The sequence below is a fragment of the Cricetulus griseus genome, chromosome 5, assembly GCF_003668045.3.
Source record: "Cricetulus griseus strain 17A/GY chromosome 5, alternate assembly CriGri-PICRH-1.0, whole genome shotgun sequence".
Taxonomy (NCBI): domain Eukaryota; kingdom Metazoa; phylum Chordata; class Mammalia; order Rodentia; family Cricetidae; genus Cricetulus; species Cricetulus griseus.
Genome location: NC_048598.1, coordinates 116,664,024 through 116,680,792, shown reverse-complemented (window position 1 = coordinate 116,680,792; position 16,769 = coordinate 116,664,024). Strand labels below are relative to the sequence as shown.

The window sequence follows — 16,769 nt, the reverse complement described above, 5'->3', positions numbered from 1 at the left end:
AAGAGCTTTAGATTTAGAAGGAATAAGAAGGGCTCACAGTACCCGGATCATAACCATGTGGGACTCCAGCAAGATCTCTGAAAAACTGGGCTGCAGAACATCCAGGCTGATGTTTGGCACTAGGGGGAAATGACAAGAGAAAGGCTTTGTCATACATTGTTCTCACAGTTTGTACTGAGTACCCACACCCTTGCCAGAGCCCGAGTGCAGTATTCCTACTAATTTGAGACAGAGAGCAGTGCAGAGGGTCACTGATGTTAAGCACTCATTAGGCAATCTAGGTACTTCTCTTGGTGTTCTAGCGGCTCTTGACCCCATCACCCATCATTGTGGCACTGGCCCAGCAGCTGGCCTCCTGTTTGTATGAGACTAGGAACCAAATTTGTCTCATTCACCAATATATCCACAAGACCCATGTGGTTCCTGACATAATAAAGAATTGTTCAACTAGTTAATCCACTGTTGGTCTAGAGCAGGTACTAAGAAGAATGGAATGGCAAGTATTGAGAAATCAAGAACAAGCTGGAGTGGGGTGGGGAAATGAACCCAAAGGCTTTTTGAGTTGAAGCTAACACTGAAGTGGTACTATCAAAGGTGCCTGGAAGCAGAAATTTGGGATCAATATGGCTGTGGCCTTCTGTGAAGAGTCTGGTTAGTTGTAGGGAGAGGAGGTAACTGACACAGGGCAATTAGACCAATCTGCAACAATCATTGGAGGCCTGGAGTCTCCTACGGTGCAGGAACAGAAGCTGGGGGCCTGAAATGGCCTTGGAGGAGGTCACTGGTCACTTCAGAATAAGAAATTTGAGGAGGAAATAGACAAGAAGAAAAAGGAGCTATATGTAGACAGAGACAACACTTATGAAGAGAGCAATGGGAGAAGAAAGCAAAACCGACAGCAATAAAATGGAATCACAGAATCTATGAGGCTTGTGTTCCTAAACAAGGAATCTAGTGTGCTTCCTCCTTCAGAGCCAGCCATGGCCTCAACTCACGTTTGGGATTGATATGCTCTTCTATGTTCCAGATGGAGTTAGCAGTTTCTTTTAGGTACGGAGTGCAAGTTACTTCCAACTGCTCCCAGCCCCTGCCAGAAAAATAGTCACAAATGTCCCAGAAGACTTGGAATGCCCCCAGGTGTAGCAGTGTCTACTGTTCTTACATCTGTGGGACTTCTCTGTTTATAAGTCAATGGCCATAATCCTTTCAAACTCACACTTTTACTATCCACAACTATCCTAACAGTACACTTGGCATACATTATTTCCACTTTGCAAAGAGACATAGGCCTAGAGTTTTAACCTAAAGGCAGGCATAGAAATGTCCAACTATCAAAGCACATAAAATACGAAGCTATACTCGAGTTCTCTGCACCATAACATCCCTGATGCCTTCTCACCTTCCATCTGATACCAAAAAAAAAAGTAAAAGTGAAGTGAGCACTAACCACAGGGTGATTGAAGCTTCTGGTATACCCCTTGTAGTGTGAAAAGGTAAACTAGATTAGAATATCAGGACCCCAGAGACTTACCACCTGGGCAGAATCTTTCCTGAAGATCCCAGGACACAACCTGTGACCAAATGGATGAAGCGAATTCGACTTCTCAGTACCTTGATCCGGTTCCCAAATTTTCTGTTTACAACTTCAATCCGCCAGAAATCATTTGAGTCCCCTGTCCCATTCTGCCACATAAACCAAGAAAAAAAAATCACCAAAGTCAGATGATGTTAGAGACAAAGTGTTAAAAAGGAAAATGGTCACCCTTTCAAATGCCACCTTATTTCAAAGGGTAAATCAACCTCAATGACTGATGTAGGAAAGGGAATGAGAAGGCCACAAAGTATCCCAAGAGAGTGACATTGCTGGGAACTCCCTATTACAAAAAGTCAGGGTATGATGTGAATGAAGGCAAGAGAGAAGTAATGAAACTGTGGAATCTCTATGTCATGAAGCATGGACTTATTGCTGGCAATCAAATGAATCATGCCTGTATGCTGTCTGTAGGAAATTATGGACAGAAAATAACAAACAAGAATTTATGTTGAAACTTTTTGCTTCATCTAGTCAGAATGCATGACTTGAATCTTATTAGAGTCAATATTGCAGTTGGATTTTCTCCAAGAGAAAGCGGTTTCAGTACTGGTGTATTAATAAGTACCAATAGGTTGTTTTGTTTTGTTTCGTTTTCTCACCAATAGAGTTTTATTCTAATTCCAAGCACTGTGGTTGAATAACATCATCTCACTTTTTTATTATCTTTTAAAGGTATTCTATTTTCATACTCTTTTTATAAGGGATCGATGAGGCTATAAATACTGGAATTTTTAATGTTGTAATTTCATTCCACTGCCATCAGATGCAGTTTAGTGAAGGAACACAAGCTTTCTCATGGTGTCTTCAGAGATTTATAAATGTAAATACTGATTTGGCTGGTCTTTACGAAGCCTTTCACTGAGGCTATTTAAATAGTGTGCATGTGATTTGTCATCCAGTGTTAAGTTCTTAGTTACGGGTTTTTATGTTTAAAATACAGGGAAGAGGGAACTGCAGAGTCTGGTACAGATGCCCTAGCTGGGAATCGCTCCTTCTGAGTTCATTGAACTCCCATTTGGTCTCTGGGTAGTGGGTTCTAAGCATTTCTCTTGGGCTTTAATTAGCTAAAGCTATGCACATATGTAAAAAATAGAATATTTTAGGGAAGATGTAGATATAGAATCATTGCTTATGTCATTTCTTAAGCAGTTATGCAATTGATGCTTAAAAGACTAGCATTGTTTGTACAAAAAATATTACTATCTCCCAGAAAGTAATGAATTAGTTCTGCTGAGTAAATTTTTTTGTCATTGTATAATAAAGCTGAAAAATCCCTTTGTTTCTATTTATAAAAAAAGGTTTTCTACATGTACCCTTGATAACAGATTTTAAGAAATCATCTAAGATGATACAGCATTTGAATGGTACAATAGATGTAAAAATCAGTTTAAAAGAAATTTGTTTTTACATTAAATGTTTATTTGAAATCAAATGATTTTGTATATAAAGTTCAAATACATGTATATGTATATATGTGTGTGTGTGTGTATATACATATATATACATATATAATACATACACAAGGTATGAATCTGGAAGTGAGAAGTCTAAATGTTAACTATATAGGACCAGAGTGTTAAGTTCTAGACAGCCAATTTTGCCCATAAATCATACTAAAACCTCACTCTAAGCCAACAAGATGATCTGGGCCATTTGTGTCTGTTATTTTGGACATCTGGATACTCTCATCCAAACAAGATGGGTCTGACCTAGATACTGCACCTTGGAAATTACGGTGGTTGTGTTTAATCTTTCTCAGGGGAGGCCCTCAGGAAGACAGATGAGGACTTCAGAGTCTTGGCTTTAGTATAATGTGGACTCAGGAAATGCAAAGAGGCTGAGGGAATTCACTTTATGGAATCCACACTCTTTAATAAAGCCCCAAGGCCTTAGAAGAGAGAGTGATGGGTACATCTCAACAGTTTTCACCAGCTGCTCTGCTTCAGTTACTCTCAGGACACAAGCCCCTACAGAGCACTTATTCTATTAAGTGTGTGTCCCTGAGATAGCAAAATACAAAGCTGTGTGGTAATAGCCCTCTGTATGGCAGTGGAAAAACCTGTAAAATAAAACCATTGAGAATTTGGAATCTGCAAAAAAGAGAAGTTCTCCCAGGTTGTTGGTGGCTTGTTTTCTTTTTTCTTTCCTTCCTTCCTTCCTTCCTTCCTTCCTTCCTTCCTTCCTTCCTTCCTTCCTTCCTTCCTTCCTTCCTCCCTTCCTTCCTTCCTCCCTCCCTCCCTCCTCCTCCCTCCCTCCCTCCCTTTTAGTGTATTATGGTTGTGTGTATGCGTGCATGACCAGGGAGGGAAGGAACATGCCATGGTACACATGTGGATATCAAGGGCAATCTTGTAGAGTTAGTTTTCTCCTTCTACCTTTATGTGGGTTCCAGGAGTTGAACTCAGGTCACCAAGCTTGCATGGCAAGTGCCTTTACCCATTGAGCCATCTTGTCAGCCTTCCAGTGTGATATTTAAGAGATCCACATAGTATTCCTATCTGACATTTATAGGTATTAGACTATATAAAGTACACAGTGACTTTGTAAGAAGAGGGAGAGAGGCAAAATAGAATTTGTAGGCTGCCTTTCTCATAGCAAACTGAGCTAAACAGTTATAGCATGCTAAAGAAGTCTATGTGCTAGCTAGGCATGATGGCACACAGCTTTCATCCCAGCACTTGGGAGGCAGAGGCAGATGGATCTCTGTAAGTGTGAGGCCAGCCTGGTCTACACAGCAGTTTCCAGGCCAGCCAGGACTACATAGTGAGACAATGTCTCAAATAAATAAATAAATAAATAAATAAATAAATAAATACTCATCTCTGTGCAGCCTCCAAATTCTTAGAACATTCTAAAATTCTGGAGAGGATGTGTCCTCACAACCAAACCTCACAACTTTTTATACACACCCTGCTCAAACCCCAGTGTCTTACTTACTATGCCATAGCCAGTGACCTGATAGTGCTTCCGGGTCAGGGGGGCCTCATGATAGTGACTGTGCAGGTTCCGAGTCGTTCTAGAAGTTGGAGAAGAGAAGAGCCATTCACTATCTGAAGAAAAGAAATGTGTGTGCTGCTTCTTTTACTGAGACTATTAAGTCATCAGTTAGGAGTAGGAAACAGTAGAGTCTGAACTACTAATCCCAACACACCATAGAATGTGGTGTCTCCTCACTTACAGGGACTATTCTGGGGACTAGGGAAGAGAGGAGCTCGGGGCAAGAAAGACAGAGAGAGAGAGAGTGTGCAGAGTGCTAGGTGGCAGGAAGCCCCAAGGAGGAGCATCAGACAGCCTTCACAGGGTTAGGAGCTTTGAAGCTTTAGCTTTTCCCGACTAAGGAGGCAGGTCTGGGGAGAAGAAATGAGCAATTGAAATGGATATTCTTAAGTCAGGCACACTTCCCCATTCCCATTGACATTCTATTCTCAACAACTTTTTTTTTTTTTTTTTTAATGAGGATTTGCAAGGAATGAGGAAGGATTTAATTTAGTTTTGATGTACTTAGCTTTTATAACAACTCTTACTTTTATTCATGAGTAATAAATGTTCATGACACAATTATGGGGAATTTGTAAAAATTAAATATGATTCTATTAATTAGAGACAAAATCAGATTTATTTAATAGTAGGAATCTAAAGTATCTAAAATCCAACTAACAAGAAAAACATACCAGTTCCATACACACACACACTGTCTCTCTGTCTCTGTCTCTGTCTCTCTCTCTCTTTCCCTAGCTCTCATTTTTCTCCTGGCATTTCAAAACCTTTTATCTGTGATCCATTATGTACATCTTTTGAGGCTGTTTCTGCTAATGATTATTTTGTCTGTTTTTGGTCATTGTGTTTTTTCCTTGAGTAATACACTTTTGTGCATTATTCAATGTTGTTGAAAAACTGTTTACAGGAATGGATTCCAATGTATTTCCAAAGGTAGGATTAACCCTTGCTTCTAGGCAGGCACACAGGAGATCATACCAGTCTATGCTCATGTTTATTTAAATCATGGCTTAAAGATACTGAGCCCATCTATGTGGCATGATTGTGAGCTGCAGACCCAGGTGGAGATCAACTGGAAGTTCCTTCTTGGGAACCAGGATTCCCTACACATCCACCAACAATCTATTCCTACAAAGTCATTTTTCTTGGGGTAGAGTGAGTGGAACACATACACACTTAGCCTCAAGTCTTCTGGGTTCTAAGTCTTGGAGAAGGATCACTTAATACTAAACTTGTCACTTTGACTTAAAACCTCCTCTTGGAGTAGTGAGGTAAAGGCATCTGCTGCCAAGCCTGAGAACCTAAGGTTCATGCCTGGTCCCCACTTGCATGGTTGAAGGAGAGAAATGACTCCTGCACATTGTCCTCTGACCTCCACACACATTGTGGCTCATGTACACACACACAAAACAAAAATGAATAAATGTATTTTTTAGGAAGACAAAAATGTTTTATTCTAAACCACTGGGGGACAAAAAACCCAAATGTCTGTTATTTTAGAAATGTTAAATATGGAAACTGTGGTCTTCTGAATGTGGTATGTACTCCCAGATACCCAAATACTGCAAATGATCCTATCATCTTTTCTAACATCAACAACAATTGACAAAGTTAGAGATATCCCAAGGGTCTGCTAATCACTTTCCAAAGTCATCATCTTTGGGTTCAACTCATTTACACAAGCATAAGTTCTGTCCAAGATGTTCCTGACACACAAAGATTCCAATTGAATTTCAGAAAACTTAAGAAAAGTATCTTTCTTTATTTCCCTGTGAATGTTTGCATATTGCTGTACTGTTGGCTTATATCCAGGACTGATACTAGTTCTAGGTCAGCCCAAGGGTCTTCAAGCATTGAAGGCTTAAAATAACTTTCCAACTCATTAGACATTCTTTTTTTCTCTACCACGCCCTGATCCAAATGGTGTAGATGTCCTTGGAGAATCCTGGGGGTAAGTCTGCTGCCCTGGGGAGTAGCTAAACTGATGCTGGGACCCTGTGGGGGACCTGGAGTAGGAGCCTGAGTAGCTGTTTGAGGCTACTGGGACGGAGAGGAGACCCGAAGCAGCACCCCACCCACCCACCCAAGCTGCCACTGTGCCCTGTAGAGTGGCTTGGATTTTTGTCTAGTAATTCTAATATCTTGTCAGCCTTTTCATACTTTTAAGCAGTTTTTTTTGTTTGTTTGGTTTTTGTTTTGTTTTGTTTTTATCATACTGGTGTTTCCATTCATTCCAATGAATACACAGTGAGACAGACTAGTGTGCCACTCTCAGAATAGATGCTTAGCTGCTTAGCATGTTCTAAAAGTTATCTATCCAAAATGCAGCTTTGGGCTATCAAATATCCTTTCCTTGAGGGTGGGGTGGGGGTGGGGCTAAAGTTATGTTTTAAGTTTAAATTACTGTGCTTTAAAGAGATTCATAAAACAAAATTTTCTCTAACCTATAAGCCCCACTTGCCAAAGGTAAGATAACTTTCTGGAATGCTGGGGGCTATTGTTCATGTAAGATAATAAGCACATATTTTCATTTCTGAAAACAAGGTTGGTTTCCCCAACTGCACAGGATGTATTTGATCACACAGAGGTGGGAGGTACTTAGGCAGGAAGTACGTCAGGACGTATGCTTGCCCTGGATTGGACAAAGGCGGGAAGTGGATTTTGCCTTTATAAGTACTAGACTAACATACTTCGAGGACATTCTCTGGGAATCCCAGGTATGAACCTGGCTACCATCCACCATCCTGGCCAGTATTTAATAAAGCTTGCTTCAAATTTGGCTCAAAAATTGTAGTAGTGATCTTACTGTCACCCAACCGGATTAATAGGAGAAGGGACATTGAAAGGTATCCTTAAAGATCATGGCTCCTCAAAGCCAAAAGCAGCAGGCAAAGGCTAGCTCACTACTCACACATGGATTTCTTACCCCACACATAAACCTGGCTCCATTGCTTGAGCCTCAGCTCTCTGCTCTACCATTCAATTTCAACAACAGCAGGTTCACTTACTCTTTGTGTTCTAGTCGAATGATGTCTCCATGTCTGACAAACTCCACTGGGAATGAAGGATCTAGGGGATCTGCCAAAAAGAAACAAATGTGGCTATCAAGTGAGTCACTCGAATACTAAACTAGAGACAACTGTTGGAAACAGTTACAGTGTTGTGTGATGTGAGCTGACAGTACCAAAAGGTTAGATTTCCAGTCACCTCAAAGGCTGAGCAAAGAGCATCCCAGAAGTAGTGCTTGGAAGATTCTCAAGGAGTAGGGAATTCTGTCAAGTGGACAGGCAGGATAAAGGAATGCATACAAAAGAATCACCAAAGAATAATCCATGCAGCAAAGAGTCTGTGACATAAAAGATGTGGTAACAAATGGCGGTGTAAACAAGTAGAGCTAGACTGGTCATTATGCAAGACTGGCAATACAATCTTTGTCTGGCAAGTACTGAGGCCTCCACTGGAACTTTAGGTGGGAGACTAAACAATGAAAATCTCTTTAGTGAGTAATACAATTTTTACAAAATTAGGTCCATGCAATTGCCCAGCTCTTTTTAAATCAAATTTTATCTCTGTTAATAGACTTCCTAAGCATGAGATAAAAAAAAAAAAAAAACAATGAAATGCTGAGAGAAAAGGGCTCCTTCCTAGGCATCTAGAAGTCAAAACTGGTCATGATCTAGAAAGGTAGCTGCATAGAAAAGTAGCTGGCAGCCGTCACAGCAAGGCAGAAGGCACCCTTGTAAAAGTCTGTCACCAGCACTGAGATGCCAAGATTCTATAAACAATCAAGGTCAGGAAAGCTAAATTTGCTAATGCAAATTATTGGCCGTGAGATCCACCTGCATAGACACCCGTTGCTATGCTGCCTTGTAAACAGGGAAGGAAGTTTGACTTGGTATGGATTAGGGTGAGAGGCCTTCACAGCAAACAAGAACACTAAGATCTTAGACTACAAAGTTCCCAGAAAATCTTTAGCTGCTTAGGTGAAATGCAACCATCTTAGCTTAGAAGCCACAGTAGAAACCAGGCAAGTTCAAATGACTTAGACGTACACCCAGTTTTCCTCAAACTTCATTTTGACAGACCACTTAGTTTGGCTTGCTGTATCAAAAGCATAATCACATCACAAAAGCAATAGCAACATCACAGACTCACTCAAGGGGGGGTAATTTACATTACTGAGCACAAAAATAAGGCAGCAGGAGAGACAGCTGTTGTGTGTCTGGTTTTAGTCTAAAGCAACAATGTGAGGAGATGGCAAGGAAAATAAAGGGAGTTTAGATGAAAATTTGTCCACTTTTCGAGATTTGGAGCAGCTGGCTAATGCCAGCTCAGGCAGGTGTTATTTGCTGAGCAGCCACAGAAAATGCCTGGGGTTCAGATATCACCAGTGAGGATGGGCTGAGGTGATAATTGCCCTCTTATAGCTACAACAGAAAGTTGTTTACAGGTTGCCTTCCAAGGAAAGGAAGTACCTCTTGCTTAGTCCTAAAACCAGAGAGCCCAGCTAGTTTGTGTGTGTGTGTGTGTGTGTGTGTGTGTGTGTGTGTGTATACACATGTGTACATGCGTGTGTGCGTGCATGCATGTTTGTTAAGCAAGCACTAGCTAGGCCCAGGCACAGGGCTGGCAAAGGCTTGGATTATCAAGTAACTCAGCCTAGAGACAAAAAAGAACAGCACTCTATCATTCAGGACAACATCTGGGTTTGGAAATGAAAGCAACTCCCAGGTAACCTCAGATAGCACTACCTAGCAGCCTCTAGGGTGGGCTTACATAACCTCTTCCTGGATGAAAACTGAGTCCTGGCCCTGCTCTGTTTCACTCACTGCTCATCCTCTATATTTTCTGTCTTTGGAACACAACAGGAGCTCAACAGTGTTTAAAAGGATACCTGAGATCAGTAAAGATATCAAAGGTATTCAGGAGCCCAGTATCGTGAGAAAAGTGAAGGGGACTTGGTGAACAACAGCACAAGAACTTCAGTCTCTGCCACATTACCTGTGTTTGTATTATGTTTCTTGATAATCCACAGGTTGTTGTAGTCCTTATGCAAATAGGTGGTAACCTAAGCAGAGGGAAGAAGTGGGGGTCATTATGATCAGCACAGCTGGCCAGGCACAATCCCCAACAAACTGACACCACTTGAACATCTTTCAGGGTCCCCAGTCACCAACTTAGGAGGACACCTTTCCCAGTGAAGCTCAGAAGCAGCACTCCTGAATGAGATTTTCTCCATTTATCAGAATTCAGAGGTCCTACCCCTCAAGAACTTTTTATCTCTTTCTTTCTTCTTTTTGTATCTTGTCAATAAAATGTCAGCTGTCTTGAGGGAGGACCATTATACTGTGTGTTAAATCTCCAGCACAGAAGCAGTAGATTTAGCATATTTAAAAATGATTAAGACAATGCCTTGGGGCTCAGCAGTTAAGAGCAGTGGTTGTTCTTCCAGAAAACCCAGGTTCAATTCCCGACACCCTCATGGCAGCTCACAACTGTCTGTAATTCCAGTTCCAGAGGATCCAACACCCTTACACAGACACACATGCAGGCAAAACACCAATGCACACAAAATAAACACAAATCATTTAAAAAAAACAAAAACAAAAAAAAGCGATAAGCTGGGCCACGATAGGGAAATACACCTGAATTGGTTAAGGTGCTTGCTGCACAGACATCCTCATATTTGATCCCAGCACAAATGTAAGAAAAGGCTGGTGTTCTCAGAATCCTATCACTGGGGAAGTAGAGAAAGGACATGTCATACCTGGGCCTTGCTGGCTAGCCAGTTTAACTAAACCAGTGAGTCCAGGTTAAGTAAGAGAGACTTTCTCAAAAAAAAAAAAAAAAAAAAAAAAAAAAAAAAAAAAAAAAAAGGTGGAAAGTGATTATGGAAGGCACCTGACATTGATCTCTGTCCTCCACACACACAGGCACGCCTGTGAACCTACATCCATGCACACTTACAAAAAAAGCTATTATTTTTTCTTAATATGTTGGTAAATGACACTAAAATGCTCCATAAGTATCTTATCCTAGATGTTCACACTGTTTCCAGGTTTTTACTTTTAGATCAATCACTACATTATAGACATTCACATGCATGTACACACAATTCTTAAAAAAATCAGTTTATGGCTTTGGGTTAAAACTCTAAGATAAGCCAGGTGGTGGTGGCCCACACCTTTAATCCCAGTGTTTGGGAGGCAGAGGCAGGTGGATCTCTGAGTTCGAGGCAAGCCTGGTCTAGAGAGTGAGTTCCAGGACAGCCAGGGCTACACAGAGAAATAGTGTCTTGATACTGTATACATGGGATAGAATATTATACACAAGTAAAAACATTGTTTTTTAAGCAGCATGCAAAGAGGATCATGAGATGCTCCCACTCAGAGTGGCTACTGTGAATCACCAGGCACTATTCTGAGCACCAGGCAAGTCTCACCCTGATCATTCACTGTCAGAGCTCTCTCCTGTAGGTGCTATTTCCCCACAAATAGGGGACAGCCTAGGATATTTGCTCAATGACACAGCTAATGGCGTGGGGAGCAAGGAGAGGACAGACTAAAAATATACACCTTTGCTAGATATGTAAACACACAGAGAAACAACAGAAATACATGCATTTCTTCTGAATTTTTATAACTTCAACTGGACACAACATGACTAATTTACTTGCAAAAAGAAGTTGGAACTAACATTTATGGGGAGAAAATCACTCTGCATGTACTATGGCTATTATTTGAGTTTGAGTGGTTTTTCTTTGTTTCTCAGAAAAAAAATGATATTAAGAATACATAAAAGGCTAAAACATTTTGATTCATCAAAGCTAGATTCAGTCTATCTACCTGGGACTTGTTCACAGATGTCAAGGTCCTGTGGGTCCTGTGCATGTATGGAGGGAATGGTTTCTGGTTTTAGAAGAACCGTTATCAAAATTCTCCCAGGAAAATTGTCTCTTTATCGAAGTGTAGCCCCTGGCCCATTCCCACAGAAACATTTGTTTCCACAGTGGAGTTTTTATACAGGTCTCCTAGGAACTGAAGTACCCAGTTATAGTGGAATGCTATTTTTCAAAATATCTGAAAATTGCAGATCTTCAGATTATAGGTAGCTTTGGTTTCCTTTTTTATACTTTTCTAAACTTCCCAATTTTATTTTATAGATGTTAATCATCTTAAAACATTCTAAAACTGAGACCTAGAGACATCACTAAGGCACTAAGCTTCAAGGCAGAGGGGGACCAGATGGCTTTTAGTCCAATGACTTCAGATTACAGCTAAAGAGACAGTCTGAGAGTCAAAGCCTGACAACCTTGTCCCTTGACCCAATGTCATGCACACAGGACCACTATCAGCCTCCAGGGTCCAGGCACACAGTACCAGCTGTACAGTGTCTTCCAGAACTTGACCTTCCTCTCCTTTTGCACAGTGTAGTCACAGATCTGTCAATTTACTATCCTCTACATGAAACCTGAAGCAAGGCATCCTCATGGAATGGCCACTTATGGTTTTCACTCCTGACTATACATTAGCATGGATCTAAACAATTTAAACTAAAGCAAAAGGGAACAGTCCTTGGGACCCACCCTTAATCAATTAAATCAGAATCGCTAAAGAAGAGTCTAAAGTCAAAATTTTTAAAGCTCAGTTAAAGTGTGCCCTTTACGTATGTCCTCTCATTCTATTTTCTTAACAACCCTATAGTGGAGAGGAGCATTACTCATTTCCCCTGTGATCCGGAGCGTAAACCACACGACGATTAAGACATTTGTACAGAGTCAAGCCTGTATGGATTCAAACCTGAGGAATCCAGTCTGGTTCCCAAGTCTGTAGTCATAACTCTATCTTTCCTCGTCACCCTCCAAGGCCAGGAACTGTGCTAGGCATATGAGCCTTGCAAGATCAGGCAAAAGGATGGGAGAAGTAAGCTCTCACAATTCCTTATGAAATGGGTTCCCCAGAGGCAGGCAGAATGCTAAGAAAGCCTCTGGTAAAGGGCAGAGGGTTACCAATTGTGTGTGTGTGGGGGGGGGGGTCATGAGATAGACAGAGCTGAAACCCAAAGACCTCTGAGCTGAAACCCAAAGAAGCTAACGTAAGTCTAAGGAAGGAAGAGAAGGAGCAAGGAGAATACTGCAATCAAGAAAAAGCAGGCAAATTAATGATGCTAAGCAAGAAAGTGAATGACAGGTTCAGTTACAAGAACAGTTGAAAGGACAAGCACACAAAAGCTTACCCACCTGCTGCTGGAAAGCACCAATGCCCTCAGGGTAGAGGTGCCTATGGGAGTGCAGGTAGCCAATGGCCATCCGGAGATTCTTCACAGTGATTACAGAGCCGTAAGCCAGGTCTGGAGGAAAAGAGGCATCAGATATATGACAGGCTGCCCCTGCCTTGTGGGTGGGCGGTAGCTGCAAGTCACAAGCCTCAAACATCTGCTTAGAGGTCATGGGGCCCAGGCCTGCCTAAAGCTGGAGTTCCAGCTGCCTTCTCACTCCAATGGAAGCAACTCAAGAGGGAGCTCCCTTCTGCCCACCACTGATCACTTTTGCTTCAGATTATACTCTCTCTCAGACTGCTCCTCCTTAGATCTTCTCATTCCTTTCTCTTGTATTCTCTTGTAACCTGTTTTGTTCTCTTCCCAGTTCTCATGCAGTCACTACCACAGCATCCGTATCTCACCTCCAAAATGTCTCCTAAACTCCACCGAACAAGTTTCAGTTCAAAGCTCCCTAAGGACTAACTCCACATTACTGCCCCTCCAAACCAGTGCTTTCTCTTGCTTTCCAAGTTCTCATTCCTTTCACAGCCTGTGGAGGCCACGGTGTTCCTGGTACTAGATACAGTAAGAGAACAAAATGGCAATCTTGCACTCAGGGCAGTGACACCTTTTTTCCTCTCCTGTCGGGTCCTCCTTGGGTATGCCCTTGGCTGTCCCTGATCCTTAGGGATCCTTGGGTACAGCCCTGCAATGACTTCCCAGTGGATGCCCCCACCCTCCTAGACATCTCGTACTTCTTTCCAGTCATGCTAACTCCACAATGCACAGCATTCCTAGCTGCCTGCCTCCTTAGAAACCTCCATGTGGTCTCCAATACCTTACTCAAGCATCTCAAATCTCATCATCTAGATCCCAACTCTTTTCTAACTTATGATTCCAGACTATGAATCTAATAACCTGTGACTTGAGTTTTACCCTGCCCTTAACTTTGAATGTGCCATCCCTTCTTGCCTAATATGACCTCTTGCTCTTCAACACCTACTGAACTATACTCATCCTTCTAGGTCCAACTCCAAGGCACACCTTTATATGCATGTATATGGGATCCCCTTGAACTGCCTCCTAGCACTGACTCAGCATGTGCTTCAGTCCCCAGTACTGCATTCCATCTCTTTTCTCTTTTTCTTTTAGAGACAGGGTCTATGTAGCTCTGGCTGTCCTGGAACTCACTATGTAAACCAGCCTGGCCTCAAACTCACAGAGCTCTACTTGCTTCTGCTGGGATTAAAGGCCACTAAGCCCGGTTCTTTTATGTACTTAACACATGAATGGAGGTCCTTCACATCACACTATATTTGGAGGGTGAATACCTGCTAATTACTCCCTGAGAATAAGTATATGCATAAAACTATCAGAACACTATGACAGCCTACAACTGCCCCTAGAGGCCTTGCTCTATGACCAGATTCTCTTGAAATGGCCTTCTTACAGAGCTAGCTTTGGAAGCTATAAAGAAGTTATTTTGAGTACTATAGTAATGGACTCTTGAGTATTTACACTATAATACTGGGTTTTTTCCCAGTATACTATATATAGGCTTAAAAAACCAAAGCTTCAGACTTGCTTTTTTCAAGTCAACTCCCAGGAAAAACCCCTCTGCCAAGCACTCACATTCGGGGATAGAAGCATTGTGAAGGCTGTTTCCTGAAAGCCGGGCTTGAAAGGAAGAACTGAAGAAGCCATCACCAGGACCACTGTGGGGAAAGGAGAAGCAGAAGAGAGTCAAGCAAGTTAAGAGACTAAAAGCTGCTATTTCCCAGAAACCCTTAGATGATTTAAAAGGAGACTTGAAAATCTGAATGGCAGGGTGGTTTCATGAAACAAACATGGATAATGGAGTTGGAGAAACTACAATCCAAATTTCAATTTCATTTCTGCCACTTAACTATCAGGCTGACTTGGGCAATATCCCTAACCTTATTTAGCCTTGATTTGTATTTATTAAATAGATGGATTTTTTTAAAGATTTTATTTATTTATTATGTATACAACATTCTGCTTCCATGTATATCTGCACACCAGAAGAGGGCACCAGATCTCATAACGGATGGCTGTGAGCCACCAAGTGGTTGCTGGGAACTGAACTCAGGACCTCTGAAAGAGCAGCCACTGCTCTTAACCTCTGAGCCATCTCTCCAGCCCAACAGGAGATGTTTTAAAAGCCCAAATAACTCACCAATAATGACAGCTAAATGAGATTATGCATAATGCTAAACCCAGTTCTTGGCACTTAGTTGCTACTTGTGAAATGAGGATGTCTCTCATGGTTATCAGTACCTCTAGTTCCACTGCAACCCTGGTATCATCCTTGCTAAAGTGAAAGGCATCTGATGGAGATGGGGACATTTAGGCGCTTAGGGAACTCTCTGGCTCCTTCAAGGCTGGATGTTCTGAGCCTTGGGATATGCAGAAGAGAACACAAGGGGGCAGGGGAGAGTTCCTTCTTTCCTAACCTCACATGGCTACATAGGCTTAGGTGCCAAAGAAAGACCAGAAGCAGGAGATTGGAAAAGTTCTGGCTGTACCTTTTATTCAGTACCATGACATGAACAGCAAAAATGGTCACATAGAGCACCAAAGGCAGAACTATGAGGCACAGGATTCGAGCAGTCAGGTGCTTCCCCACAGTCACCTGCAAACAAGAAGCCACCACAGGTGGTGGGTATATGAAATGTCATTGTACTATAGTATGAGTCACACTGGAAAGAATAATGGGTGGAAAACCCTAGGCCTTTCTATATTACCTTCCAACACACATACACACACACCACACACACACACACACACACACACACACACACACACACACACACACACACACACACACACAAAGGATTAACGTGGGTCAACTCTCTGATGTCCTTCCAGGCACTGCACCCATGACCACTGTAAAGGTGAGACTGTTGTTCAACAGTGGCCTCCAGTTCACTGAACTCTCTGAAGTTTCCCAAGACTCCCTGTACTGACTGTGCCAGCCCCTTATTACATGGCAAACTATTGTTGGCCTTAACCTCAAGCCTCAACTTCCTCACAGGCCTCCCTGGAGCACCTAAATTTTGGGGTCTCCCCTCTGCTGTCAAAGGACTGTAAAAGCTCTCTCTTCCTCTCCCCCGTCCATAGGTTCAAGAGGACAGGGATAATGTAGTTACCAGTACATTCCCAACATTCTGCGTTTAGTAAATGGTCCCTATATATTTTCTGAATGAATAAACATGTTGGAAATTTGGTAGTTGAGCCCTGGAGCTGGCCTAACCCAAGCTTGAGTCATAAATTGCCCCCTTACTACCTCTAATACCTGTAGGACCTTGGGAAAGTTATCTCTCTAGGTTTCACATTTTTCATTCGTAAAATCAGTGAGTGGTAATGACCACTTACCACATAGGATTTTAATAATTAGATAATGAAAGCAAACCATTTTGTACAGTGCTTGGCACTGAATCAGCCCTTGATTTACTAATGTCATTTAAAAAAAAAAAAATCCTAACAGTGTAGACTGACTTCCAAATATGGAAATCCTGAGTCAGGAAAAGAAATTGTGAATTCAGAAGTTTAGAGTCATCCCATTCATTTGACCTAAGCTCTTATGCCCTTGTGGACTTGGCACGAATCCAGCTGGACAGAATCCTTTGGCTGGGTGACTTAAAACAAATTAAAGGAGGTAGGGAGGGGCAACAATGAGAGAGAATTGCAAGGCAGTTACTCCATTTACTCTCTTATACTACTCCAGCCCCTTAGTCATGCCCACTCCCTGAATGCTGTCTACAAATGCTGTGCCTGTCCAGTCCGGCTATGGCTCACAACACACAGCACAGTGCACAGCTACTTCCTCCACTCACAGGACAAGTAGAAAAAGGCCGATGGGGCAGCACTATGGAACAAAGACATCCAAAAGCACTTG

The 16,769-nt window shown here is 42.0% G+C and overlaps 1 protein-coding gene and 1 pseudogene across 1 annotated transcript in view; both read right to left on the bottom strand.

Moving 5' to 3' along the window:
* Positions 1-16,769, bottom strand: part of Pomt2 (protein O-mannosyltransferase 2) — a 46,318-nt gene that overhangs the window by 11,126 nt on the left and 18,423 nt on the right. Inside the window, exons 7-15 of the mRNA XM_027418603.1 lie at positions 15,397-15,503; positions 14,483-14,565; positions 12,831-12,940; positions 9,593-9,659; positions 7,600-7,669; positions 4,532-4,610; positions 1,532-1,683; positions 996-1,087; positions 43-119 (exon numbers count right to left, since the gene is read on the bottom strand). Coding sequence (XP_027274404.1) covers positions 43-119; positions 996-1,087; positions 1,532-1,683; positions 4,532-4,610; positions 7,600-7,669; positions 9,593-9,659; positions 12,831-12,940; positions 14,483-14,565; positions 15,397-15,503 — 837 coding nt within the window. The remainder of the gene's footprint in view (positions 1-42; positions 120-995; positions 1,088-1,531; positions 1,684-4,531; positions 4,611-7,599; positions 7,670-9,592; positions 9,660-12,830; positions 12,941-14,482; positions 14,566-15,396; positions 15,504-16,769) is intronic.
* LOC118238852 lies at positions 6,334-7,334 on the bottom strand (annotated as a pseudogene).